Source organism: Stenella coeruleoalba (genome assembly GCF_951394435.1).
Source record: "Stenella coeruleoalba genome assembly, chromosome: 5".
NCBI lineage: Eukaryota > Metazoa > Chordata > Mammalia > Artiodactyla > Delphinidae > Stenella > Stenella coeruleoalba.
The window spans coordinates 39,079,663-39,107,376 of NC_137150.1; the positions used below are offsets into that span (position 1 = coordinate 39,079,663).

Sequence of the window (27,714 nt, forward strand, 5' to 3'; positions counted from 1 at the left end):
TGTTATGTAATAGCTGTTCCATCTAAAACACTTAAACTTTCAGGAAGTAAACCATTTTCACATTAACATTTGTTCCCCTACGAGCACACTTGTGTTTCCAAGGTCATGTGGGCCGTTTTCAGCAAAGGTGCTCAGAGACTTTTAACTCACTTTTTTTACAATTAATAAGAGAAAGTGACAAGTGACTGGTAAATAGGTTAGTATTCGACACAGTCTAGAAAATATCAGAGACTCAGTTTCTGTTTGGGATTCTTAATTTGAAGTTCCAATTTCTAAATATGTTTATCTTGCTATACTAACTGCAATATAATTCCCAAAAGGCATTGTTCAATTAATTTCTAAATCCCTTTGAAAGGCATTTACACAGACCTTAGAGAGCTTTGAAAGGGTTACAAAACTCATCAAAGAGTTCTTATTTTTTGAAAAACCTATTTTAGAATTTACTACAATCGATGACTTAAGTCTCTGTCTTTTCACTAACAAAGACAGCATAGATTTGAAATGTATTTTTGCTTTGGGAGTTTAAAAAATAATATAATGTTTAAATGTCGATGGGGGATTTGAATATTGGATTCTAGTTCAAATGTGAAATTTGTAAGTTAAATATCAATGACCACCACTTTACTAAACTAATTCTCTTTCTGATAAGTACCTCAAAACTTTCTCAATATTCATTTATATATTTTTTCTATAAATTATATAATTTATGCAAGCTAGCAAATGGCCACATATAATTTATTAAATTTGCTCATTTGCTAGAAAAATTGTACACAAAATGAGAGTTATATCAAGAATTAAGCTTTTTCTTAAGTGATATCTTTCACATTTTGTGATATGGGTTTTTTTTTTTTCTCATTGAAAAATACTAACAAAACACAAAAAGGAAGGTCATCCATGTGGAACCAGTTTTTGAATGTAAACATTATCTGTCCCTCTTAGTCGGCTGCTGCATAGTCTGTCGCCTCTGGTGACCATTATTAACAGTCATCCCAGCCTTTCCCTCTGCTTGAACAAATACGGCTCTGTTGAGATATTGACACATGGGCTCTCTTTTCAGACCATGAAAACAGATTTGTCTCCAGTTAATTTTTTTCCCGGATCATATTCCTTAGATAACTTTCCTGAGCAGTACATCTATATGCCTCATTGTTTTTAATGGCTGCGTAGATCCCTAAAAGTGGAATCGCTAGGACATAGGGTATGTACCTTTCACATTTTAACTAGTAAATAACAGCAACAATAAGTTAACTTTCAAATTGGATGATTTCATGCAAATTAAGATTATCTTCAAATCACTCAAGAACTAAAAAGTCATTTTATAATGAGAGGACATTATATATAGCTAGTTCTCGCCATCATCCATCAGAATCATTCTTCAGTCTTTTGTTCTCTGCAGTGTCCCAGGAGGCTGACCTTTACAGACTATATCACCCAGTTTCCCTTGCCCTCTGGCTTCTGGTTGGGTTCGGCCAATAGTAGGCACTAGCAGGAAATCACAGGAAGGAGGAGAGAGAATTGGGTCTCTGTACCCCTGCTGTTTCAGTTGTGGTTGCTTTCCTAAGTGTGGCTAGCCCCTCTCTCAAGGATACAGTTCCCACCATGTTATAGTAACAGCTCCCTCCTCCTGCCTTCTGACCTGGAGGCTGGGGCAGTTTCCGGTAGCTGTTAGTCCCTGATTGGCTTCCTTAACCCTGCTCACATCTCTGTATATATTGCCTTCGTTAAACTCTTTTGAGTATGTCATTTGTTTCCTGCTGGGACCAAAGCAGATAAAATTATCTGCAAGGGCAGTGTATCAATTAGGATTAATTATAGCAATTAGTTTTGGCTTCGTAAACAATGACAACAGTAACAACAAACAGTGGCTTAAGTAAGAAAAACGTTTATTTCTCTCTCAAATGAAAGACATTTAAAGGCAGGTATGGTGGCTTCACATGTGAGGAACCCTGACTCTTGCTCTAACATCCTCATTAGGTAGGTGGCTTCCACCATGTGATTCAGTCCGGCTCTAGCCATCGTACTCACATCCCACTGCCCACATTCCGGGCAGTGTGAAGGATGTACTTACTCCTTTCCTCTTAAGAAGACTCAGAAGTTAAAATTAAAGGAAACTTGGAAGTTTGTATGTCATCCCTTAGAACTTAGTCACCTGACTACTCTCCTGTTGCAAGAGAGATTAGGAAATGTATTTCAGCTTGTCAGAGCAGAAAATAGCCTGATAATTATGAATCTTACTATTTCCTTTAAAAATATAGAAGATCCTAAAGAAACCTGGCTACACAGCACGTCTGCCCATTCAAATTTTTGCTAATTCAGAAAATAGTTCCATCAAATGCTGCTGGGTGGCATACTCCCGTTTCCAGCTCTCCAAAGGCCGCTTGACAAGCATCCTTTTCATGAAGTTACAGTAAGCTGTGACAGCAGTAGCTTTATGTACAAACATTTCAAACATGAAGTGAGTGAGTGGCATTTCGACCCTGAGAATTCCTAATCACCATTACTCCTCAGTTCTCTATTCCAGGCCAGTACTCATCGGCTAAGAGTAGTTCTCGGAGCCTGAATGTATCCCATTTAGAGAGGTCTGGCATGAATGTTTCAGCTTGACTCCGTGTCAAAATGGTATGATGTCTTGAGGTGAGGACCCAGGGGAAAGGAGGCACCAAATCATCCATTTAACTCATGTGCCTAATCACCTCCTTTTCCATTTAAGTAGTTTCCATGTCTATTCAACTTTTTCTCCTTGAAGGGAAAAAAAGAACCTTTCGTTCATCTTATCTTGTAAGCACATGGAAAATGCTCAATTCAATTCTCATTCTACATTTACCGCCAACCTTTGATCAATGATTTCTGTCTCCACCAGCAGGATCTTCCTGTCAACAAATATTTTAACTTACTAAAAAATTGAATTAACCAGGTGTGTGATCTCTTGTGAGTGAAGCAATAAATACGAATTTTTTCAGCCTGCTCTCACTCCCAAAAAGCCAAGCAAAACCATCTAAGGTAAACGAGAGGCGTAGTCTGATTCTCTCTGTCTTAGGAAGAAAGGTTGAAAAGGAGGCTCCCAGTGCTTCAACTCTTCCCCAGCCAATGTATCAAAGTCGTAGATCAGCTAGAAATTAGGGGCAGGAGTCCCAACTAGTAATAGAGGTGCATTTGCCTGGAGCGTGCCCTTGCTTATATTTCTGGCAACCAGGTGAGCCGTCCGGAAGGGGCAGGGAAATAGATGAGAACCTCAACACTAACATGTAAGCCACAGGTAACAATATGTAGTTAAGTATTTATTACCCACTGTGATGGCTTTAAAACATGTCTGCAAATTCTTTGACACTTCTCCCATTGAGGGGGCAGGGAGGGGTCTATATCCCCTTCCGTGAATCTGGGTCAATCTTGGTGACTTGCTTTTAACCAACAGAACACACCAGAAGTGACACAGCATAACTTCCAAGACTAGTTCAGGAAAGGCTTATGCCTAATTCTCTTGGGATACTCACCCCAGAACCCTGAGCTGTCATACAAGATGCCAATTACTTAAGGGCCGCCATGTTGTGAGAAAACCCAGGCAATACGGAGAGTCCTCATGTTGGTGTCCTGGCTGACAGTTCCAGCTGAGGTTCCAGCCAACAACCAGCATGTGAGTGCAGACTCCTGCAGCCACAGTCCCCCTAGCTGAGGCCCTTCAGATAAGCCATCTTCATTTCCCAGTCTAAATCCCTTACCCACAGCATCTATGAATGTAATAAAATGGCACCTCCATACCACAAAGTTTTTAGGTGGTTTGTTACACCGCAAGAGTAACCAACCCTATTGAGTCACTGAAAACCTGGTTGAACCACATACTGATAAACACTGATGTATATATGGAGGTCTGCTGAAAGCTGGGTGATTGCCACTGCTAGCAGAGACTGCATGGCATCGTGGTATGAAGTGAGCTATAGAGTTAAACCTAAGCCTAAACCCCCTAAGCCTCTGTTCCATGATCTAGTAAACAGGAATAGTAATTCCCATCTTGCAGAGTTTGTATGTGGATTAGAGCTGATGTGTGTACAACACTCAAAAAGTACAGTGCCTAGCAAAGACCAGAATCAATTAAACAAATAGTTAAGAATAGCAGTCCTGTAATTTTCTGATTTTATACTCCCTACCATTTCACTTAGATTGAAGCTTTATGCTCTTGTGAGTAATCTTATTTCATAAAGCCAACTTGCCGTATACAGCTCAGTTGGACAGACAGATCTATAAGAGTATTTGGGTTAAATGATAAATATAATTAGAAAATGAGAGTACCATGTAAAAACAAATATTGGGTTATTTAGTGCCTTTAGCTAGAAATCGGCTTGTCCTACAAGCTGACTGCCATGAGTAAGACTGAATAAGCCATAATCATCAAAATGACTGAGAATTAAGAAAGAAAATTAATTCGCAAAGGTAATCGCTGTAGATCTCATTAGTTCAGGAATAACCTACCTTAGGACTTTAATTAAAAATAGTATTTATTCCAGATAAATGAGTGCTGGCAGGTTTCTGCAGAATCCATAATCTTGGTTATGCTAAATCTTCTTATATTAAGGCAGACATCATTAATCTCATTTGAGATGCCCTCCTGTCTGACAGCCCTTACAGCACTGGGGCTATTTCTTGCAGCAGCCTTTTTATCTTCACAAAAGAGTTATAACTCATGCAGATACCTAATGTAAAAAGGTCTAGGCAATTAGAGACATCACTCTGAGATCTACACTGGCATTTTCTCATGTTAGAAAGCTTCTCATAATGAGTTTGTTCTCAAATGGAGGCCAATATCTCAACACTACCATTAAATTAATGGTGGTTATTTTATTATTTTATTTATTTATTTATTTCTTCCTTCCATTCTTTGTTCCAGAGAAGCATCAGGTATTTTATAATAATTCAAAGACTATGAGCAGATAAAAGAGAAATCCTAACAAGTCAGTGAAGAAAATAGGGCCAGGGAGAGAATGAGAGTAGAAAAGGCAGGAAGAAGTTGGAATGAGGTTAATATCCTAAACACATGCTGTAAAAGTTCTGTAAAATTATATAACTTTCAAGCTTGCCAGCTGATTGTTGGCTTATATTCCAAGTTTTCTATAATGATTAATTCTGAAAAATTTGTTCCCTGCCTATTCTGATTATTTCTGTACAAGTTACTAATGGATGCATGCACTGGGTTGAATGGCATCCCCTCAAAATTCATGTCCACCTGCAACTTGTGAATATGACCTTATTTGGAAGTAGGGTCCTAGCAGATGTAATCAAGATGAGGTCATACTGGATTAGGGTGGGCCCTAAATCCAGTGACTGGCATCCTTATAAGGAGAGGGAAATTTGGATTCAGAAACACACAGGGGAGCAGGCCACTTGATGATGGGGGCAGAGACTGGAGAGATATGGGGACAAGCCAAGGAGTGAGGCAAGGAAAGAATTCTTCCCCAGAGACTTCAGAGCCAGCACGGCCCTGCCGACAGCTTGACTTCTAACCTCCAGAACTGTGAGAGAGTAAATTGCTGTTGTTTAAGCCACCCACCCAGATACTCTGTTATGACAGCTCCAAGAAACTAATACAACCCTTAAACATTTTTCTTTCTAAGAACCCAGAGTACATGCCCAGTATGGAAATAAGGATTCGAAGGGAGAAAAATTAAGTAAAAGAAATAAAATTCCAAAAATGTTGCCTAGTAAGCTTTTTGTTTAAAATGTATAGCTCTCCTATACATTCTGGCTAGTGACAAAACAAGTAGCAAGTAAACAAGTAACAAATATTAAGAGGGGGAAAAAGCTCTTGGAAGCATCCAATCACATTTAGTTTAACAGATTGCTTTTATATGGATAAATGGGCTTTTGATCCTTTATTGCATACACTATGAAAGTCTGATTTTTCCCAAAGCTATACAGGGACCGCTGACCCACTCTCTGGCACAGAGGAGACTAGCTGTTTCATTTACCTCCAATTGAGGGAGGGCCTAACCTAGAGCTAGAGTCAAAAACCACAAGTACTTCAACTTACAAAACTGGGATGCAAGCATTTTAGAGCACAGGCAAGATTATCTCAGGTCTACTTTAAGACAACAGAATTAGAAAGGTAATATAATACCCCAAACTGATAAACTTGTGCTAAATGTTTGCACACCAGATGAAAAACATTAGTTTGTAATCTAAATATCCTGCAGAAATGAAACTACTGCTTTATGGTGCCAGTATTTTAAGATATGGACAGCCAGTGATGTGGCAACTGGCATCCACTCATGAAGGCCTTCAGCTGGGAGTCCGGGCACTTCTCAGCTCTCACAACACAGGCCTTGCTGTCAGCGCAGCTTTGAGCTATGCTCAGAAGGCAGTACGTGGATGCTACTGGGCTCAAGTATCCTTTCCTGCCATGACAGCTCAAGCTCGAAGTAACTAGATCACAGACTCGAAGCCTGCGGGCCAGATTCAGCCCACAGCCTTGTTTTGTTTGGCCTGCTAGGGTATCTTGTTCTTAATTAATTGCTAACTGTAAAAAATTGGAAGATTTCATGTGACGTTCCATACTACCAGTGGGCATGAATTTCTGCAGGGCAGTCATCTGGAGCTGAGTAGCAGTTCCCCGCTTTGCTGGAGACAAGCCCCCTCCAGTGCCCACTGTCACGCCCTTCCAGGCACCCATGGCCATACAGCACAGGGATAAGAGTGTGGGTTCCCAGCCAGACTCCCAGGGTTCTCCTGGATGTGTGACCTTGAACACATGATTGCTCTTCTCTGACCATTAGCTTCCTCTCATGTAAAATGGGTGTAATAATAGTGTCTATCTCATTAGATTGTTTTTGGGATTAAGAGAGTTAAAACATGTAAAACACTTAGAGTGGTGCCTGGCACACAGTGGAAACAATAAATGTTTGTTCTTATTCTCCTTATCATCTTACCTATTCCACTTCTCTCACTTTCATTACTTACCTGGCCCTTATTGATGTTTGTGTTTTTGACTATGGCTCCAGGCAAAGCCCCATCCTCAGTTGGAGATAAAGGAGACAGCTAGTCTCCTGTGTGCTGGACAGCAAGGCAGCAGGGGTTATACCAGTGCATCGATCAAGAGCCCAGATTCTACAGCCAGACAACCTGGCTCCCAGTCCCAACTCTACTACTTCCTAGTAATATGCTCTTACACATATTAACTCTCTAAAGCCTGTTTACTTACTTCTATAAAAGAATAATGGAACTGTTGTGAATTAAAGTGCCTAACACATAGTAGGTTTTAGCTTTTATCATTAAGAACATGCAGCAGACCACACAGCATTCTCCTGCCCACCAGCAACCCCAGGCGTGGCCCACCTCAGTTTCTCCCAACAGGCTCCAGTGCCATTCCATAGTATGAGCCCTCCTGGAGGCTGTATCCCAAGGGAGATTCCAGGTCTGAGGGTGATAAATGAATTAGGAAGAAACCAGGTATAGCTTGGAGCTACTTATGATTAACTCCCTGTCACCCCTTTATCTTGTTATGCCCATGTATATACCCCAGATAGCATTAGAACTTGCATGTGGCCTTGAAATTAAAAACAACTCTTCTAAGATGGAAGCAAATTTTTTCTAACACTTCAAATAGTAAAAGCATCGAAGCATATGACCAGGATGAAGGCATTCAAGTTCTTAAAGTTTTCCAATATAATTCCCTCAAGCCCTGGACAGCCTTCTCATATGATTGCCTTCACAGTGGGACATCCACCCACAGCTTGAATTCTCTCCAAATCTTATCAAAGGTTTAAAAATAACTTTTAAAATAATGCTTTAGACAGTCACATTAAACAGTTCCTGAGAACAGATGACCTCAACGGTGTTTCTTAAAGAATGCTACCTACTATTCAACTTGTTTTAGGCTTCGTGATTCTAAACTTTTTCAATTTTTTAAAGACGCAACAAAGTGTTCCTTCTATTTTAGACACAAAAGAAATATAGACAGTTGCAAACATCAAAGAGTTGACTCAATAGAAAAATCCTCCTTATGAAATTATTGTCTGTAGAAAGCTTTCCGAATTTCAATGAAAATAAAGATGAAAAAACAGCTGAATGTTAAATTGATTTTAAAAATTAAGTCATGGGAATTCCCTGGCAGTCCAGTGGTTAGGATTCGGCACTTTCACTGCCGGGCCCAGGTTCAATCCCTGGTCAGGGAACTAAGATCCTGTAAGCTGCACGGCACAGCCAAAAAAAAAAAAAATTAAGTCATGTACAAGAATGGTCATAGCAGCTCTAGTCAAACGCAAAAAAAAAAAAAAAAAAAAAAGAAAGGAACAATCCAAAAATCTATCAACAGTAGATGGGTAAATTACGTGTGGTAAATTCATACAATAAAATATTACACAGTAATGAAAAATAATAAACTACTGCTACATGCAATAATATGAGTGAATTTTGCAAACATAATGTTAAGCAAAAGAAGCAAATCTCAGAATACTAGTTATTTTTGAGAGAGATGATCTGGGAGGGACCACGAGGGAATTTTCTGGGGTATTTGAAATGCTTTGTATCTTCACCTGGGTGGTGTCTACGTAGGTTTATTCATATGTAAGATTTTATTGAGCTGTACATTTACAATTAGTGGACTTTACCATATTTAAATTACACCTCAATTAAAAAGTAAGTTAGAAAACTTATTAGTCTTCGGGTGTGGATTTCCATAACTACACATGGCTCTGTTATGGTCTCTGTGGAAAGTTTGTCACTTAAAAAAAATTAGTATAACATATTTCTACTTGACATTGTCATTCAGATGCCTTGTCTTTGGAGTAATAGGCTTCATTTTATTCATTAAATAACATTTTTGCTACTGTTTGTTTTTAAAGAAAATTCAAAACACAGGCCAAAGTTTTGATGTACTTAAACCAAACAAGCTATGCCAAAGTTTGGACAATCTTGGCAGCTTCACATATATGCCATTTCACTCCATCAGGTTCTTTTTCGTTATGAGAACTACCTAGGGGTGTAGTGAGAGGAAAATGTCCTTGAAGTGGCCCCATCCGGATCAGAATCCCTCTTCTACCAGTCTCCAGCTAGAGGACCTTGGCAAATCACTCCACCTCCCTGAATCTGTGTTCTCATCTGCAGAATGGAGGTGGTGCCTCCCTCACAGGGTTACTGAGAGAATTAGCATAAAATTTGTAAAACTTTTGGTAGACAATTTTTAGGTGGAAACTGTTAGTAAATGGAAGTGAGCCCTTAGCTAAGACTATGTTTTAAAAAGAACATGGCACGTGCTTCAAAATATCAAAGTCTCAAAGATTTACATCTAAGAAATGTGGGAAAGGCCAAAATTTTGCCCATATGTAACAGCAGTATAATCCATGCTTCAGCCCTGACCCTACAGTGAGCCTTCACTCCCTCCCCAGTGTTTTTCTGTCCTCTCTGGCCTTCCATCACTAGGACAGGACATTCCTCTGCTTCTCTCCTACAAACTTCCTTTTTGCCACCCGAACATTAGGACCCCAGCCCAGGGACTAAAGCCTCGGATTCTGCCCCCAAGGGGCTGCCTAAAGCACCTTTCAGCAGAGGCAGACCTCTTGTTACCAATACCTCAAAGGTGACATTTTCTCAATGTTTTTCTAAATAAAATATGACAATTACAATTTGTGCAAAATAACGTGTCCACAGAGAAAATGAGCTATAACCGTAAACACCACTGGAAAAGTGTGCTGCTTATTCGTGGTGTGCTGTGAACAAAACTCCTGGCTCTCACCTCAGCAGCAGGCACCAAAAAGGAGGACTTAGCGTTGAAAATTTTTCTCTGTGAAGTCAAATTTGCTTTGAAGGTTTACTTCACAGGAGGAAAAACTTGCTTTAGAGAGTATGACTCTCAAGGGAGAAGAATGCTATTGACATTTAGGACAAGACGGTTCTTCATCGTGCCAGACTGTGCCACACATCGTGAGACGCTTAGTGTCCTGACTCCAGCCAGCGAGTGGAATAAAGATGCCTTCAGGGATGCAGCACAGCTGGCAACTAACTCCACCTTGGCATTGTCTGCCTGGGAGAGAAGGAAGGGTCACCCCCAATAGAATGGGAACACAGAATATAAATCAAGTTCAGCTACAGGAAAATAAAATTATATTTCTTGCTCATGAATTTGTGGATGAGCTGGGTACATTAACTTCTGACAAGTAGAAAGAATTCATGCTTGGGAGGGGGCTACCGTAATCAAGTGTGAAACACCTAAGGGGGCACCAATCATACCGTACACATTGTAGATTTATAAATTTACTAAACAATTGTCCCATTAATGGAAGTATCTTGAGAGGGAGGCAACTGTTCCTAATTTGAACAATGATGCTGTAGGGACCAGAGGTGGCCCCAACAGGGAGTTTGAACACCTTGGACCTATGCTTTTATTATATGTCTTTTATCACTATGTATGATTTCCCATCTTTCATAAAAATATAATGCAAACTTGTAAGAGGGCTGGTAAGACGGCTAGTTGAAAAGAGAATAAACACTAAAAAGAAAATGAATCATACCTTTTAGAAAAATTGGATTTGTGATACAACTTTTAATTTTTAAAAATTTGAAAGAAAGAAAGATCATGGGGTTAAGACAGATGTGCCCAAATGATCTCAGGTCATGAGCCCTTAGTGCCTCAGTAATATATTCACTGTGCCCCCTAGGTCTGAAGAAATACTCAGTAGTTGGTTCTGTTTATTACCAACAACTTAAGTCCAAACAACTTAAATATGTATGTCCTAGAAACTCAGTAGCCTTCTTAAAAATTACATACATTGAAAGAAAAAAATTTTTATATCATTCTTAAATAATCACACTGACAGATGTGTGCCACTCTAGCATGGCTTAACTTCTCAAACTTCGGGAACAGATTGAGCTTTGCCATCGACATTTCCTTTTCCACACTGATTTTCACAAGGTACTTCCTTGTCATCATGGTAATTTCTCAAAACCTAGCTTTCCAAAGCTATGACATCACCTTAAGGAATGTAGCACAGTATTGAAATATGTGAACTATCTCAAGCCAGTAGATTCACAACATCTGACAGATGTCAAGTTTCTGTTTCCTTTGAAGTTTTTTAATTAAAATTTTTTTTTTTTATTTTTGGCTATTCTGGGTCTTCATTGCTGCATGCAGGCTTTCTCTAGTTGTGGTGAGCAGGGGCTACCCTTCATTGTGGTGCACTGGCTTCTTATTTGCAGAAGCTTCTCTTGTGTGGAGCATGGGCTCTAGGCGCACAGGGTTCAGTAGTTGAGGCGCATGGGCTCAGTAGCTGTGGCTCACGGACTCTAGAGTGAGGGCTCAGTAGTTGTGGTGCACGGGCTTAGTTGCTCCATGGCATGTGGGATCTTCCCATACCTGGGATCGAACCCTTGTCCCCTGCATTGACAGGCAGATTCTTAACCACTGGACCACCAGGGAAGTCCTCCTTCAAATTTTTAATTGTTGCATGGCACCCCCTGTGAATTTGCTGTAACTCTCCTGCAGCATCTCTGTGCACAGTTTAAGACAAACGGATTAAGACAGTGAAACCCTAAACACATTGAAATTAACTGTAGTAAAGATATTTATCATGGCCTAGCACCCGTGGCTCTGCAGAGCTAGAATTAAGTCTGAAAGTCCAGCACTCAAGAACCTGTTTACGTCTTCTTGGGCACTTGAGATAATGTCTTCAAAAGCATTTTGAAAATTCTGAAGTGCTGTAACAATAATACTTGCCGAATTAGCTGGTAAAAGAGCTGTCTGTTAGAATGTAAGATCCAAGAGGCCAGGGAGTTGTGAATCCTCAATGCCTAGAATAGTGCTCGGGATATAGCTATTTTTTTAATAAATAGTTGATGAATTAATAGATGAAAGAAAAGAGGGCACACTGACATTTCAAACTCTTGGTATTTTTAATAGAGTTGTAGCGTTGTTGTGGATTTCATGCTTTTCTTTGTATTCTCTCAACTTGGTCAGTGACTTTCCAAGTGAAACCTAAGTTGTAGTGTGGTTAGAGATTACTATGTGTCTTGGCGTGTTTCTCCTTGGGTTTATCCTGCCTGGGACTCTCTGCGCTTCCTGGACTTGAGTGGCTATTTCCTTTCCCATTTTAGGGAAGTTATGGACTATAATCTCTTCAAATATTTTCTCGGGTCCTTTCTCTCTCTCTTCTCCTTCTGGGACCCCTATAATGCGAATGTTGTTGCGTTTAATGTTGTCCCAGAGGTCTCTTAGGCTGTCTTCATTTCTTTTCATTCTTTTTTCTTTATTCTGTTCTGCAGCAGTGAATTCCACCACTCTGTATTCCAGGTCACTTATCCGTTCTTCTGCCTCGGTTATTCTGCTATTGATTCCTTCTAGTGTATTTTTCATTTCAGTTATTGTATTGTTCATCTCTGTTTGTTCTTTAATTCTTCTGTTTGTTCTTTAATTCTTCTAGGTCTTTGTTAAACATTTCTTGCATCTTCTGGATCTCTGCCTACATTCTTTTTCTGAGGTCTTGGATCATCTTCACTGTCATTATTCTGAATTCTTTTTCTGGAAAGTTGCCTATCTCCACTTCATTTAGTTGTTTTTCTGGGTTTTATCTTGTTTCTTCATCTGGTACATAGTCCTTGCTTTTCCATTTTGTCTATCTTTCTGTGAATGTGGTTTTCGTTCCACAGGCTGCAGAATTGTAGTTATTCTTGCTTCTCTAGAGATTATACATGTAAAAGTGTCTAGTACTTAGAGATACTCGGTAAATGATTAATTTTTTATAGGGAGATAAAGCAGGGTGGTGGCAAGAATACTAGCTTTGGAATAGGGCTAATTTGGATTTGAATTGACTGGATAATCACCAGATTTCTCTGTGTCTCAGGTTTTCCATATATAATATGGAGATAAACATCTTAGTACAGCAGTCCTCAACCTTTTTGGCACCAGGGACTGTTTTTGTGGAAGACAATTTTTCCAGGGATGGAGGGAGGGGAATAGTTCAGGCGGTAGTGCGAGCGATGGGAGCAATGGGGAGCAGCAGATGAAGCTTCGCTTGCTCACCCGCCGCTCACCTCCTGCTGTGTGGCCCGGTTCCTAACAGGCCGCGGACTAGTACCGGTCCACGGCCCAGGGGTTGGGGACCTCTGTCTTAGTATACAGAGTTGTTGTAAGGATTAAATGAGAAAATGTATACAAAGCACTTAATACAATGCCTGGAACATAAGAAGTACAAACAGGAGCTATTATCCTTATAGGTAATTTTCACTTTACTTGACTTATCTCATTCCTCTGAAGGTAAGTTTCAGGACCTATGAATAGACAGTGCATTATATACACCAGGCACATGCTACCTCAGGGCCTTTGCACTGGCCTGGAATGCTCTTCCAATACATGTCCACTTCCTTCCAGTGAGCCTGCTCAAATTCACCTTCACGATGAGGCCTACACAGAATTCCCTGTTTATAACTACACACCTCCATCCCCCTTACCCTGCTTGGTTTTTTCCCCTAACACCTATCACCTTTTAACATACTACTTTCTATGTTATTTATTTTCATTCTGCCCTCACAAGAATATACACTCCAGGAGGACAGGGATTTTTGTCTGTTTTGTTCACCAACAACTCAGTGTCTAGATCAATCACTGACAGAGGGTAGGCACTCAGTAGATATTTGTACAATTGAATTGAATTGATTTTAATATATTCCCACTGAATTTTATACTGTTTAATTTGGGTCCATTTTTTAGTTTGTCAGCATAATTTTGAGAAATAATAACTTGCTTTCATCCTGCATCTTTAAGTGTGGCCCATCACCCACATTGGTGTAAGTAGCCCCCACCAGGGAAAACTCCAGGCACCCCACCCAGTTCAATTACTGGCTGTGTGAACTTTGGCAATATTCTTAGCCTCTCTGTGTCTTGGTTGCATTACCTATAAACGGAGATAAAAAACCATTGCTACTCCATAAAAATCTTGTGAGGATTTAATGAGTTAATACACAGGAAGTGCCTATAACAGTGCCTGGCACACATTCAGTAAATATGAGCTATTGTTTTTCTATCTACAGCCAAGTCCAAGACCTTCTCCCCTTAGTCCTGCTCTGCATCTCTATTCTCCCCTCCTCTGGTATTCATCCTCTGCCAACCCACCTCGTCTTTCACCTCCTCCCTCTTTACCTATCTGATCTGAAACTGATGAGGTCTCTTTAGCTTCAACTGTCCTTTTTCCTCTACTAACTATTTTTTAAGCATTGGCCATTAGGCCCAAACTGTTTTTAGAAGCTCCAGGTAACTCCCTGACTAACCTGTGCCTGGACTAAAGTTTTCATGTTTTAACAGTGCAATTCTAAGAAAAATCCCAATGGGAACAAGAGGGAAAAACTTCTCACAAGTTGCTTTATTTGACCTTAATCCAGAACTATTTTAATCCTATCATTTATCACAAATAACTTACCCCATTTCATTTAAGTATTTTTTGGTTTTTTTTTTTTTAAAGCGTGGCCTCCTTAACATCTTGTGTTGTATTATTTTAAAGAGAAAATAATTTCAGGTCTTCTAAAACAATTTTTTTTTTTTTTTTTTGCCTTGAAACTAGTCAAGAAGATCCCTAATATGTATATGCTCTCTGAACTTCATTCTGAGGCTGGGGAAGAAAATATCCTCTTCCCCGGAAGGGCTATACTATCTCAACTTGGGCTGTGAAGGCTGCCCAACCTCATGTCACCAGTCTCGGGAAAGGGGGGCTGCCAGAGAACTTGGCTAAAGGTGGGGAGGTAAAAGGTCCAAAGGATTAAATTTCTGGCTCCCAAAATAACCCTGAGTACTCCTGCCACCTCCAAATCAGGCCCTGCACGCTTCTTCACTCTGGCAGAGTGCCACTTCTCTGGCCCAATCCCAGGAGGCCCTGTGGAGCCATGGATAACACTCTGTCTCCACATGACAGCCCTCTAGAGAGGCTGGGGAGCCCACTTAATTAAGGATGGACATGCAAGGTGCATTTTCTCTCTTCTTAGACTCAATTGTTCTTCTCTTTCTTTAATGTTCTTTCTTTCTTCTTCTCCACCTTTCTCTAGGCTCCTGCAAGTTCTCAGGACAGTGTTTTCCAAAGCTCAATAATATGAGAACCACTGTCATGATGCCCTCCCCCCTCCCCCCCAACATATCCAAATCCCACCTGTACTGTTTCCTTAAATTAGCTCACTTTTTCACTTAGTGTTTAAAGACTAGTTACTGCTTTAAATTTAAAACCAGTTTCACTTGCCATAAACAGAAGGCTCAGATATAAATACAATTAAAACAAAAATATACAGTAATGGAATTTTAGTTGGCTACGGCTGCTTGCTGCAGGCCTTGTGCCTGAGTCCTACTCTGTTAAGGAATGCTGGAGAAGGTGTTAAAGACATACCAGCATCAAAGTGAGACTTGCTTCTTGAAATAGGGACTGGAAAGAGGATGGAAGAGAGCAAAATTCTCATCTTATTTTTAAAGAACATGTCTACGTAAAACTTAAGCATTTCCCACTTTGGGAAACACTGCTTTCAGTTCAGGCTCACAAAAGGCAAAGATTGTTGAAATCTGATAGGCCTCATCCCATTTCCCTCAAGTACTGGGTACACTATTTACTAACTGTACTCAAAAACTTTTTGCATATCTTTTCTTATTATTTGTTCACAGTGTCCGACCAACCACCACAGAGCATTTTGGATATAGGACTCTGCTGTGGATCACAAAATGTGGCCGGTGAATGGGTCTTTGGACGCCATTTGGCCTAAATCTTGACCCATCTCCATTTTCCCGAAAAGAGACTTGGGGTTCGAGGCCGAGGGGGATTTGCCCAAGGTCACACAAGGGGTAGACTGATTTCTGTGTTCCTGCAGCCCAGAGAACAAGCTATCTTGTGCTACCCGAGGCTTCACGATGGGTTGCCTGGCTGGCGCGTGGCCAGACTTCCAGTCTCCTGTGTTGATGGCGGTTGCCATGGCAGTGGCACATTGTTTCCCCGCCTCATCTTGGTGACGTTATGGGACCAGCGTTCAATGGGAAAGCAGCTCCGCGTCAAGCACCGCCTTTCCCGACGGGCACTGCCTTAGCGACTGGGAGACAAGCGTCGACAAGTGCTGGACCGGCTGGGTCGGGTCGCGGCCGCGGCGTTACATCGTTTTCCAATCTGTTCGCAAACGCCGCCGCCCGAGACAGAGCCAGGATGTTCGGGATGCTGAGCAGCAGCTTTGAGGATGATCCCTTCTTCTCGTGAGTGTCGGCGGGCCGGGAGCCGGCGGTCGCGCGGAAACTCGGGGATCTTGAACGGAGCTATCTTAAGGGAAAAGAGTCAGTTAAAACTCAAGAGGGCGAGAGGGAATTCGAGTGACTCCAGGAGGCAGTTTGAGGGAGAGGAAGACTTGGGGGGCGTGAGAGGGAACGGAGAAGATTTAGGGGCGTGTGAGGGAGAGGAGAGGAGGATTTCGGGACGTGAGAAGGAGGGGAGAGAAATTTGGCGGGCGTGAGGTGGGGGGATTCCCCGCCCAACAAACCCGTGTGCCGGCTGCTCTCAACTTGGCCAGACTTCGGATACTTCCCGCCCCGCAACCCCTGTGCTTCTGGTTTTGGGAGTCCCGTCTTCGCAGCCGCAGAGGCTTTGCAGGTGACAACGGTAACTGCCCTCTCGGTGGAACTTCTGCAGAGAATTATACTTACAGGACCCTTTCCACACCTGCTTCTATTCCAAATGAGGGGCAGGGAATGTTTAATAAGTCTTCAAAAAAGGAACCTTTTTTTTTAAAGAAGTATTTTCCATAATACGTGCTTATAAGAGCACTTGGAGGGTTTTGCTGTCTTTCCCTGGAAGTGGCTGGAAATTGCCAAGTGCCCTGTTTGTTTCCTTTGCTTGCTTTCTTACAAAGCTAGCCTTGTTTGGAGAGAGACTCCTCTTTCTGTCAAAAGTACAAATAGGACAGGGAAGCAGAGAGAGGTGCACTGAACACCTCAGGTAAACAAGTGCCAACCCAGTGAATGGTTCCAAGTGAAATAATATGATGCCTTAAGACGAAGGCATCCAGAAATTAGTTGTTTCATTATGATCTAATTTTCTGGGTTTTGCTGTGTCTTGTTTTTTCTTTAGTTCTTCCTTTGTCGATTATATAAAAGTAATAACACAATCTAGTGATCCCTAAAACAGGAAGATTTGTGTTACTTTTTTACCCAAGTGTTTTGTCAGTTTGAATTTTGACTTGCTGTCCTAATTTATTTTGATCACTTAAATTCTCTATCTGTGCAACTTGGGGACCATCTTTTTAAAAAGTTAAAATGTTAACAGTTTACTACATCGATTTTTTTGTTTGTTTTTAAAGAAAAATATTATATTGGCTTAAATGTATTAGTACTATATTAAAACCAAATAACATAAAAGTAATAACTGAAAGAAAATTAACAGTAGAAAGATGAAATGATAAATTTAGAAAAAGTTAAATGATTAATATTTTATTCTAAAGATTATTCATTATAATTAAGGGGTGTATGGACTCTAGCAAATTTATCATGCTGTTTTAACTTGTTTAGTAGCAGTTGGGACGCTTATGACCAGTGTCATTTTAACACATTTCAAATTTTGGATTATGATTTGCTCTTTTAAAAGCCTCTGAGAGTAGGGACTAAATATATCCATAGATTAGTTGAGCTGTTGAAGTGGCTCTTATGTAATTGTGACATCAGTACAATGGGCGACAGTTAAGAAGATTATGACAGACAACTTTTGAGTTGTATTGTCTTTGATTATATCAAAAGAGCAATGAACTAAACTAAACCATGAATGTATAATTAGTACCTTCTTTAAAACGTCTAGCAAAAGTGTAATTTAAACTCTTGGGTGACGCTTTCTGAGCAAAGGCAATGAACCCAAGAGTCAGGGTCAGAAATAGTAACAGACCACAAATAGTAGGCATACATCAAAGAACACTCTTCCCATGGGCTGAGGATGGATAGGACCATCAGTTACATGTCAGTAGGTTTTTCAGTCATCATTTTCTGTAGCCTTCTTCAAATGTAGGCAGCCATATCATAGAAATCTGGGATAAAATTAATTAACTTTATAAAACTGACGTATAATTTCTTTGCTCCACAATTAACAATATAGAGAATAAACATAATTAGGGGAGACAAGGGAGAAAGAGAATGTGAGTTTATATTTATTTCAAGTAATGTGTCATTTGACCCACCCCTTTTACCCGCACCCCAAACAAAATGAGAATCCACAACTTAATACAAGTCAAGCATAAGGAATTGATAAAGGTGACAGACTCCTTATTAAATCATCCACTGACCTTAAGGAACACAGAAGGGTTCCATGCCCACCATCTTTTATATAAATATTATCCCTATTGCTAACATTATGTGTCTGGTCATTGGGTTCACTAGTGGTTATTTTAATGTCTGACATGTAGAAAGTATTCAAGAGATATTGTTTAATGACAATCTGGCGTCTTTTACTCTGTCTTGTAGTTAATGTGGTATTTAGTTGATTGCTGGATTGCTGAAAGTAGTTACAGATGGTCCCCAATTTACAATGGTTCCACTTAAGAGTTTTCAACTTTACCATGGTGAGAAAACAATACACATTCAGTAGAAGCCATACTTTGAATTTTGAATTTCAGTCTTTTCCCGGGCTCGCGACATGTGGTACAATACTGTGATGAGGTAGGCAGTGGCAGGGGCAGTGAGCCTCAGCTCTGTCAGCCACACGATCACGAGAGTGAATAACCCATCACTGACAACCATTCTGTTTTTCACTTTTAGTACAGTATTCAGTAAATTACACGAGGTATTCAATACTTTATTATAAAGTAGGCTTTGTGTTAGTTTTGCCCAACTGCAGGCTAACGTAAGTGTTCTGAGCACGTTTAAGGTACACTAGGCTAAGCTATGATGTTTGGTAGATTAGATGTATTAAGTGCATTTTCGACTTACGGTTATTTTCACCTTACGATGGGTTTATCATCACAAGTAGAGGAAGATCTCTGTATTTGCATTCAACAGGTGCCATTGTCGATGTTGGCACTTTCTAATTTAAATACTACCATTTTCTAAATAATTCATTAGTTCAGAATCAGGGATATTAATAATAAGCACACTCTACTAATTTACTAATTAAAAGTGGGCAGACAAAAAGTATATACTTCTTGGATATAAACTTAGAATTATTAAATAAATTAGGACTAGTAAAATACAGTGTCAAATTGTCAAACACTTTAGAGATTTGAGTAAAAAACAAAATCTAGTTTTGAATTCAAATATATTCATTTTTAATGGTTACCTTCCTATAATAGCACATATTAAATGTTTCATCAGAAAACTAAAGGGAAACTTTAAAAGTGATATTTTAAAGTTTGTTGTTTTATTATATATTTGGGACATTTTTGGTGTCATAATATGTTTCAGAGCTGAAGTTATTTCGGTGAAAATTGCCTCACAGTATACATTCACATATACCTTTTTAAACAAATAATACTTGTAATTTGGTTTAAAACACAAAGGCTAAAAGCTAGCACTTCCTGGCATGCAGTTTTCTCTCAAGAATACTACTTTCTCCTCCCGTTTGCATTTTCTTAAGAATAGAAATATGCAAGTATGGACAGAAAAATTAATTTGAGAATAAAATGATTTTGGCATCTATCCTACACCCTAAAAAACATTGATTATTAAATGTAAAAGTTTACATATATTTAGTACAATCTAGAAACTTCTGCTTTGTACAGAAACATGAACTTCGAATCTTCTGAGCTACGGAAATGAAATTCTGATTGTGCAAGTCTACAAAGAATAGCTGTGTTACTACTTATCAGCTATTAGACATTAAACAGCCTTTAATAAGGTAAATCAGCCTTATTTTTCATAGTAAATTGTTAGCATTTCTTTAAGCCACCCAAACTCTTCATGTGGGCACCATATTGTGATGACCAGTCTTTGGTTAGAGAAGCTCTGCCTATATTCTTAGGATGTTACTTTTTCTATCTCCTCGCTCTCATCAGGGGCTAAAATTTACATATCTATAATCTCTATTTTTAATTTTTAAAAATTTATTTATTTTGCACTTTGGAGGTAGTCAGAGGACACTGCTTTGACCTATTTACTGAGTTGAAAGTGAATGTATTACACATACAAGACAGGCATTGACTGATATTTTCTTGATTGAGAATATTGCCACGGCAGAAAATAAAACAAAATCACCTTATTAAATAAGCTAGACTGTTCGGGGCATTCTTTGGCTCATTAAGTACGAACCATTGAGTTAGGAGCCAAGGAGCACAACATGATTATGACATAGTCAAAGAATGCCATTTGGTACCATCTGATCATATCATAATGCTTAGTTCTATCAGTGACTTTGTAAGCATTCACACAGAAGTAGGGGAGTACCTACAGGATGGGAAAGGAGCCATAGTCATTCCTACATCTCTTACAATATCAAAGCCTTCTGCCACACCACCATTTTAAACTGTGCTTCTAAACAGTAGGCAGATAAAATTGCCTATGGAAATGTAATTCATTCTTCAGGTATTTCTTAGTTTTCTACTATATGCCCAGCCCCATGGACTTTGTTATAAATTTGTAGAAGTCATGGTCCATGCCCTAAAAGATTCTCTTACGAAGGTTGTATGCATTATTTCTAGTGTTGAAAATATATCATCTGATCTATTTTCTTTATGGACCCATACACCTTACTGAGACTAGGAAACATTTTTTTGTGATCAAAGACCCATAGCAATCTGCTTATGCCACTACCATGTATAGTGGAAGGAAGGAATTTCCCTTGATGAATGGGACTGCCGTATCAGTTATCTAAGACCCTTGTGTAATAAAGAATAGTGTACTGCTTTTCTACTTAGAAGCACAAATATCTATATTCTTGTACAGGCCAGTAAAATTGTAATTCTGGTAAAAAATATATATTACATGTATATATAATATAAATATTATATATATATATATACAACATATATATATTTGAGAGAATCTTAAAGAAAAAAAACTTATTCTGAAATGAAACATTACCAGCCCTTAAAAAAAACACTTTTATGTTGAGGTTATCCCAAGAGACCCAGAATCAATCTAGGAGTTAAGATTTTTTTGTCGGGGGAGGGGGCAACAATTTTTCCTAGCTTCTGATAGGCAAATATAACGGAGTAGAAAACATATGTTTGGTGCTAAATTTCATTCTGTTTGATTGTGGTTTGTGTCAGCAATGCTGAAAGAAGTAGTATGGCCATTATAATAGTATACGTAAATTTTTCCTCATTTAAATGAAAATGCATTCTCATGGAAAATCTGAAGACTATAGAAAATTTGGTAAAGGAAATCATGCAACTCAAGATTTTAGCTACTATCATTATTTTGGTGTATTTCGTTTCTATTTTCCATATATGAATTTTTTTCTCCAAAATTGGAACCAAACTTTATGGTTATAAATATACTATTTTGGCTTCCCGGGTGGTGCAGTGGTTAAGAATCTGCCTGCCAATGCAGGGGACATGGGTTCGAGCCCTGGTAGGGGAAGCTCCCACATGCCGCGGAGCAACTAAGCCCCTGCGCCACAACTACTGAGCCTGCGCACCTAGAGCCCATGCTCTGCAACAAGAGGAGCCACTGCAGTGAGAAGCCTGCGCACCGCAACAAAGAGTAGCCCCTGCTTACCGCAACTAGAGAAAGCCCGTGCAGCAACAAAGACCCAATGTAGCCAAAAATAAATAAATTTATAAAAATAAATATACTGTGCTTTTCCTCAACATATACCATAAGCATTTCCCTAGTCTTTAGGTATTCTTTAAAGCATGAATTTAGTGGATGCAAAATACTGCATCCTATGGATGTACAAAGAATATTTTTCATATACATCTTTAACCACATTTCAAGTTATTACTATAGACCAGTTTATGTACACAGTATAACCAGTTTATAGGGTATTAGCTTTGTAAAGTGTCATCATATTTCTAGTTTATTTTCCTAGAAGAATAAAACATTAATTTTCTTTCTTTTTTAAAAAATATTTATTTATTTATTTGGCGGCACCAGGTCTTAGTTGCAGCACGTGGGATCTTTGTTATGGCCTGCGGGATCTTTTGTTGCGGCATGTGGAATCTTTAGTTGCTGCATGCGGGATCTAGTTCCCTGACCAGGAATCGAACCTGGGCCCCCTGCATTGGGAGTGTGGAGTCTTAACCGCTGGACCACCAAGGGAAGTCCCTAAACATTAATTTTCAAAAGAGAACAATATGAATATGTAGAAAAATGTAAAAACTCTTCCTACCTGAGAAAACAAACTCTATTAGATTAATTTTTAAAATATTAAAATAACTTCTTGCTACCACAAGAGATTTTGCCTTTGTTAAAAAAGAAAAAAAATCGAGCTTGAACAGGAGAAATCTTAAAGTCCTGTTTCCAAGCAGCTCCTGTTTTGGGTAGACATGAGTTGAACTCACTTCAGGGTCCAGCCAGGTTTCTTCCTGAATGGTTCAGACAGGTGCAAAAGCCAGACTGTGAGCCCACTTTTGTCTTAATGCTTTTTCCAACAAGCAGCCTTTTGTTCATGTCAATAAAAAAATTAAGATTTTTTTAGCATTTGCTCTATGTATAAATATACCTACTCCTATTTAAATAAAGAGAAACCTGGGCAACATTTTAAATGAGCCACATTTAGTTGCTGCATTTTTAACCCAATTATAATGCAATCAGAAAAATAAATCTTACTGAATGTTATGTTTCTATAGGAAAATAATAGCTATTTAATACTCATTTATTCACTGAGCAAAACTAGTATTCCCTGAAGTATCTTTCTTCATGCAGTTGAATGTCATCCATGTATCTAAAGGGAAAGTTGACTGGTTTTCTTAAGTAACTGCATATTAATTAGAATGAATATTTTAATCTTCATACTTGTACCCATATTCTAAGCTCTAAAAGTCCAGTGAGTATAGAGATCTCAGCAAAAGGACTCTCTTTTGACTCATCCATTTTAAAAACATCAGATGGTATGAAATTCTTTAACTCTACATAGTTCTATTTCTTTTTTATTCTTTAAAGATTTTTATGAAACATTTTGAATATATACTACAAAAGTGTAACAGTATAACAATACTGCATACCCCGCACCCAAAATTTCAAAATTTACACCTGCTTTACCCATCTCTATCACTGCTGCTGTCTCCAAAGCGTTTTGGGTATTTTTAAATAAATTTATTTATTTATTTATTTTTTGCTGCATTGGGTCTTCGTTGCGGTGTGCGGGCTTCTCATTGCAGTGGCTTCTCTTGTTGTGGAGCACGAGCTCTAGGCGTGCGGGCTTCAGTAGTTCTGGCACGTGGGCTCAGTAGTTGTGGCTCACGGGCTCCAAAGAACAGGCTCAGTAGTTGTGGCGCATGGGCTTAGATGCTCCACGGCATGTGGGATCCTCCCGGACCAGGGCTCAAACCCATGTCCCTTGCACTGTCAGGAGGATTCTTAACCACTGCACCACCAGGGAAGTCCCCAAAGTGTTTTAAACCAAATTCCAGACTTCTTGTCATCTTATTCATATGTATTTCTAAACACATCTCTGAAAAATATTGTTGTATTCTTACATCACCACAATGCCATATTTACATCTAACAAAATTAAAAATAATTCCAATTTCTTGGTATCATCTGGCATTGAATATCATCATCTAGATATGAAATACTTAGGAACAGTCTGGTTTTTAAGGTAAAAACTAGAAATTATTTCTTAGACAACTCATTTATTTGTCTTAGAACTACTTGAAACTCTGTCTCTTTAAGTAAAAAGTAGGGAGATACATACACCAAATTCTGATTCCTTAATTGTAAACTAACTTTTGATCTTCACGTCTTGATTTGGGAAACTTGATTTTGAGAAACTGTTTCTGCCCTCTATTCTCATTGTGTGCCATTGATCCACTTAATTTTTAAATTGTCACAACTTCTGCATGGTACTAGTTGCCTATACTTCTGCTAAAATAGTGATTCTCAAAGTTTTAACAGGTGGCAGGTCTAGGAATAGTAGTCTGTTAAATTTTCCATGCCCATCGCTCCTATTAATAAGACAAAAATCCAAAACTAAAAATTCTGTAAGAATTCATGGGAAAATTATTTATGATATTTTTCTTCATTGTGTGTATAATATCTTTACTTGATTATTCGTAGTATGTTAGAGTCTGTTTTTAGTTGGAAAGAATGAAATATGAATAATCTCTAAATAAACCTAATGCTCTAGTGTCTTCAGTTTATCCTATTTCCTAAATGAATTTAGTACAAGTACATTTCTGTAGTTAATACTGAACGTTCAACTAAAGAGACTCTTCATTCTCAGAGATTCGGTTACTAATTTGTTTAAGAACAGTTTAATTTTTGGACTCCTGTTGAAATTTTTGTGTTCTGTTGCACTAAGAGCATCCTCAACCTGCACACACTGGAGAGCACTTTCCTTTTATGACTTTGCATAAAGTTTGTCAGCAGGAAGGAGGCTGGAAAGTAGTCAGGGCAATGTCCACAAGTGGATTGGTGTGTAAAGGACAAGGGAGTGACAGTAGGAGAACAAATGAAGAAGTAAGAGTACCGACATGTTACAGTTTTTTAGAATATGGATCAATCATCCAGACCAGCAGTGGTCCTAATGCAGGGGTGGTTGAAAATTATCGTTTCGGTCAGGTATGCAGAGGACCTGCTATTTGTCATTCATAAATATATTTCTTTCTCTACTTAACCAGTTTCCTTTAAAACAATTGATACTGCACAAGAGTAAACAGATCTGTAGAACAAAACAGTCAGGAAACAGCCTCCCTATTAGATATATTTAGAGAATACTTTTTTTATTTTATTTTTTTATTTTATTTATTTATTTATTTGCGGTACGCGGGCCTCTCACTGTTGTGGCCTCTCCTGTTGCGGAGCGCAGGCTCCGGACGTGCAGACTCAGCGGCCATGGCTCACGAGCCCAGCCGCCCCGTGGCATGTGGGATCTTCCTGGACGGGGACATGAGCGACTCTCAACCACTGCGCCACCAGGGAAGCCCTCATCTTTTTATTTTTTATTTTAATACTTTGTAATATCATCACACGTACCTGGGAAATGGCACTGCTTTCTGAGTAGAAGACTATAATTGCTGGAAATCCTTTATACAACTTAAAAACACTCACCTTTACACCAGTTATTGTAGAATCAGTTTAATCATTTGAAACATTCGACATAAATTTCTACATTCAATTTTCAGAAATTATGTTCAAGTCGAATTAAGGCAATAAGACTTCAGAACTACACAATATTTTTTGGAGTAAAGTTCTGTCTTAGCATATAATTAAAACTAATGCCTAACTGAAAACAGATGGGAAATATTAATTTATTGAAGCAAAAATCTTAGTAACATCTTACCATGAAGACCAAAATTTGACAAGCTTTAGGGTTTTCACAGAAATAAATTGGTGTACTTTATTTTACAGCATTTTAGTGGGAGTAGAACTTTTTTCCCATTTCAATTTTCCATGTTTACACATGCACTATAAGACTTTAAAAAATGAGGAAAATCTCTTAAAATTTAATAACATCCAACATCCAGCAATTAATACCTTATTTTATAAAGTATCAAGGTGCTTTACATTTTCAAAAATGTGTTTTTGGAATGTGTAAAACATGCTTGTGGCAAAAACTCAAAAAGGTACAGAAGAGTACATAACTAAAAGACCCCTCCTCACAACAAAACAAATATAGTTAACACTAAACTGTACATTTAAAAATGGGAAAACTCATTGAGCTGTACAGTTGTGATTGATCTGTGCACTTTTCTATATGTGCTATTCTTCAATAAAATAATTTAAGACAAAAAAAGACCCTCCCACCTTTGGCCCTCAAACATCTAGCCACCCTCTCAGAATGCAACCACTATGACCAGTTTGCTGCATAGCCTCCTAGGGATATATTCTATACATTTATAAGCATATGTACATGAATTGTTTAAATATAAATGGAGGTATACTACATATCTTGCTAATCCTTCTATATCAATACATAAATATCTGCCTTGCACTTTTAAAGGTGGCATTATATTCCATCTGAATGCTTTTAAAGTGCTGAAAAGTCTTCAATGGCTCTTTTCCTATCCTTTTTTGGTTATTGTTCCATCAGTCAGTCCAGAAACATCTGTGGGCCAGATAATTTTGTACAGTAGAGGGAGCAAGAGAGATGTGTCCCCTTTCCTCAAGAAGCTTCTAATTGGGCAGAAAAGACAAATAATATTTTCTGTATGATATTCTGTTTTCAAATGTCTTTGTTTTATAAAGAGGACTAAAACAAATAGCAAGACTTTATTTTTAACTTAAATTAAAAAAAATTTCCCCTTGACTCCCTATAATGGTAACCTATGCCTTCCCTTCAAGGGAAAGAAAAGAAAGTAGAGAAAAATATTGAGGAGTACATAAAAGAAAGATAATAAAATAGTTGAAACAGTCAGTACTGTTCAGACATGCTGCAATGGGATTAAGGCTGACGAAAATAAAAGGAGTAAACCTTCCCACCTACGTTGATATTGTGGAAAACAAAATTTAGTCTAGCAACTTGAAGCAGAAAATGATTTATTACAGGGCATTAGATGGCTTAGAGAATCACTGTGATGGCTGACGAAACAGACTAGGTTAAACTTTCAGAAATGACCCTCAAAGTCCCATCACATCCAGACCACTGGGGAAGCAACTGCCACTTCCCAAGTTAGGAATCACTAAATTGGGAAGCTGCTGCTACTCCTAACTCCAAAGCCATTGTGTACCTGCTAGCAACCATATCAGCGAAATGGATTTCAATTCCTGTCCCCCAATACCCATAAAGCTCTAGTGATGAGACACTCTCAGTTGCTAATACTGCTACAGAAAAACTACATAGCTCTGTGATCATGTTTACCAACAAACAGAATTAATGGTACATACAGACTCTCCCACATCTCTACCTTCCAGTTATCCATTGTCCATAATTGGCAGAACCTAAATCCAGAATCTTAGCTGCAGTGGGGTCTAGGAAATTAAATTTTACCTTTTGAGCTTCTGCAGTATAAAAAGGCACATTGAAAGGAAGTTGAAATGATTGAATGCCAATCTGTCTTTTATATCCTCTTCCCCTTCCTCCAATCTGTAGCTCCCTTCCAACCCCAACGTCTTTTTCTCCTTTGTGTTGCTATTTTAAAGCAGGTAAGTGAAAATAACTATACATGATGGGGAGGATTAAAGTCTACAGTCACACTACGTTCCCCTCATTTCCTTTTTAGGGGGATAAATTATTGCTCCCAAGGTACTCCTTTGCTGTTCTGTGTCTCAGGAATGAAGGAAAAAGAAAATTATAAGATCTAGAGATCTGCTGTATAACATTGTGCCTGTAGTTAACAATACTGTATTGTACACTTAAAATTTTCTTAGAAGGGTAGGTTTCATAGGAAATGTTCTTACCACAGTAAAAATAAAAGAAAATTGTAAAAAGCTAGAGAAGCTAATTTGATAGAAGAAAGAGAGTAGTCTATTAGGCCTTGGATTGAAAGGGTTTGGGGAGGAGGTTAAAACAGGAAATCTCAAATACTGAACCAAACTGTAGGACTGAGCACACATTCCAGCTTCTCCCTCCTAATTCAGATCTATAAACTCACTTAAAAGACTTTTAACCACTCATGTCCCTGCATCCATTTATTTCTTTATCTTGTTCAAAATATGTAAATAACTGCAAACATTTGAGGAAAACTAACATCACGAAAGACAGAAGCTACA

The 27,714-nt window shown here is 38.7% G+C and overlaps 1 protein-coding gene across 3 annotated transcripts in view; it reads left to right on the top strand.

Annotated features, from left to right (window-relative positions):
• The first annotated feature begins 15,915 nt into the window (after positions 1-15,915).
• MLF1 (myeloid leukemia factor 1) overlaps positions 15,916-27,714 on the top strand; it is a 37,802-nt gene continuing 26,003 nt past the window's right edge. For all 3 annotated transcript variants that reach the window (XM_079922077.1, XM_079922078.1, XM_079922080.1), the window contains exon 1: positions 15,916-16,186. In XM_079922077.1, the coding sequence (XP_079778203.1) occupies positions 15,957-16,186 (230 nt within the window). In that variant the 5' untranslated portion in view covers positions 15,916-15,956. The remainder of the gene's footprint in view (positions 16,187-27,714) is intronic.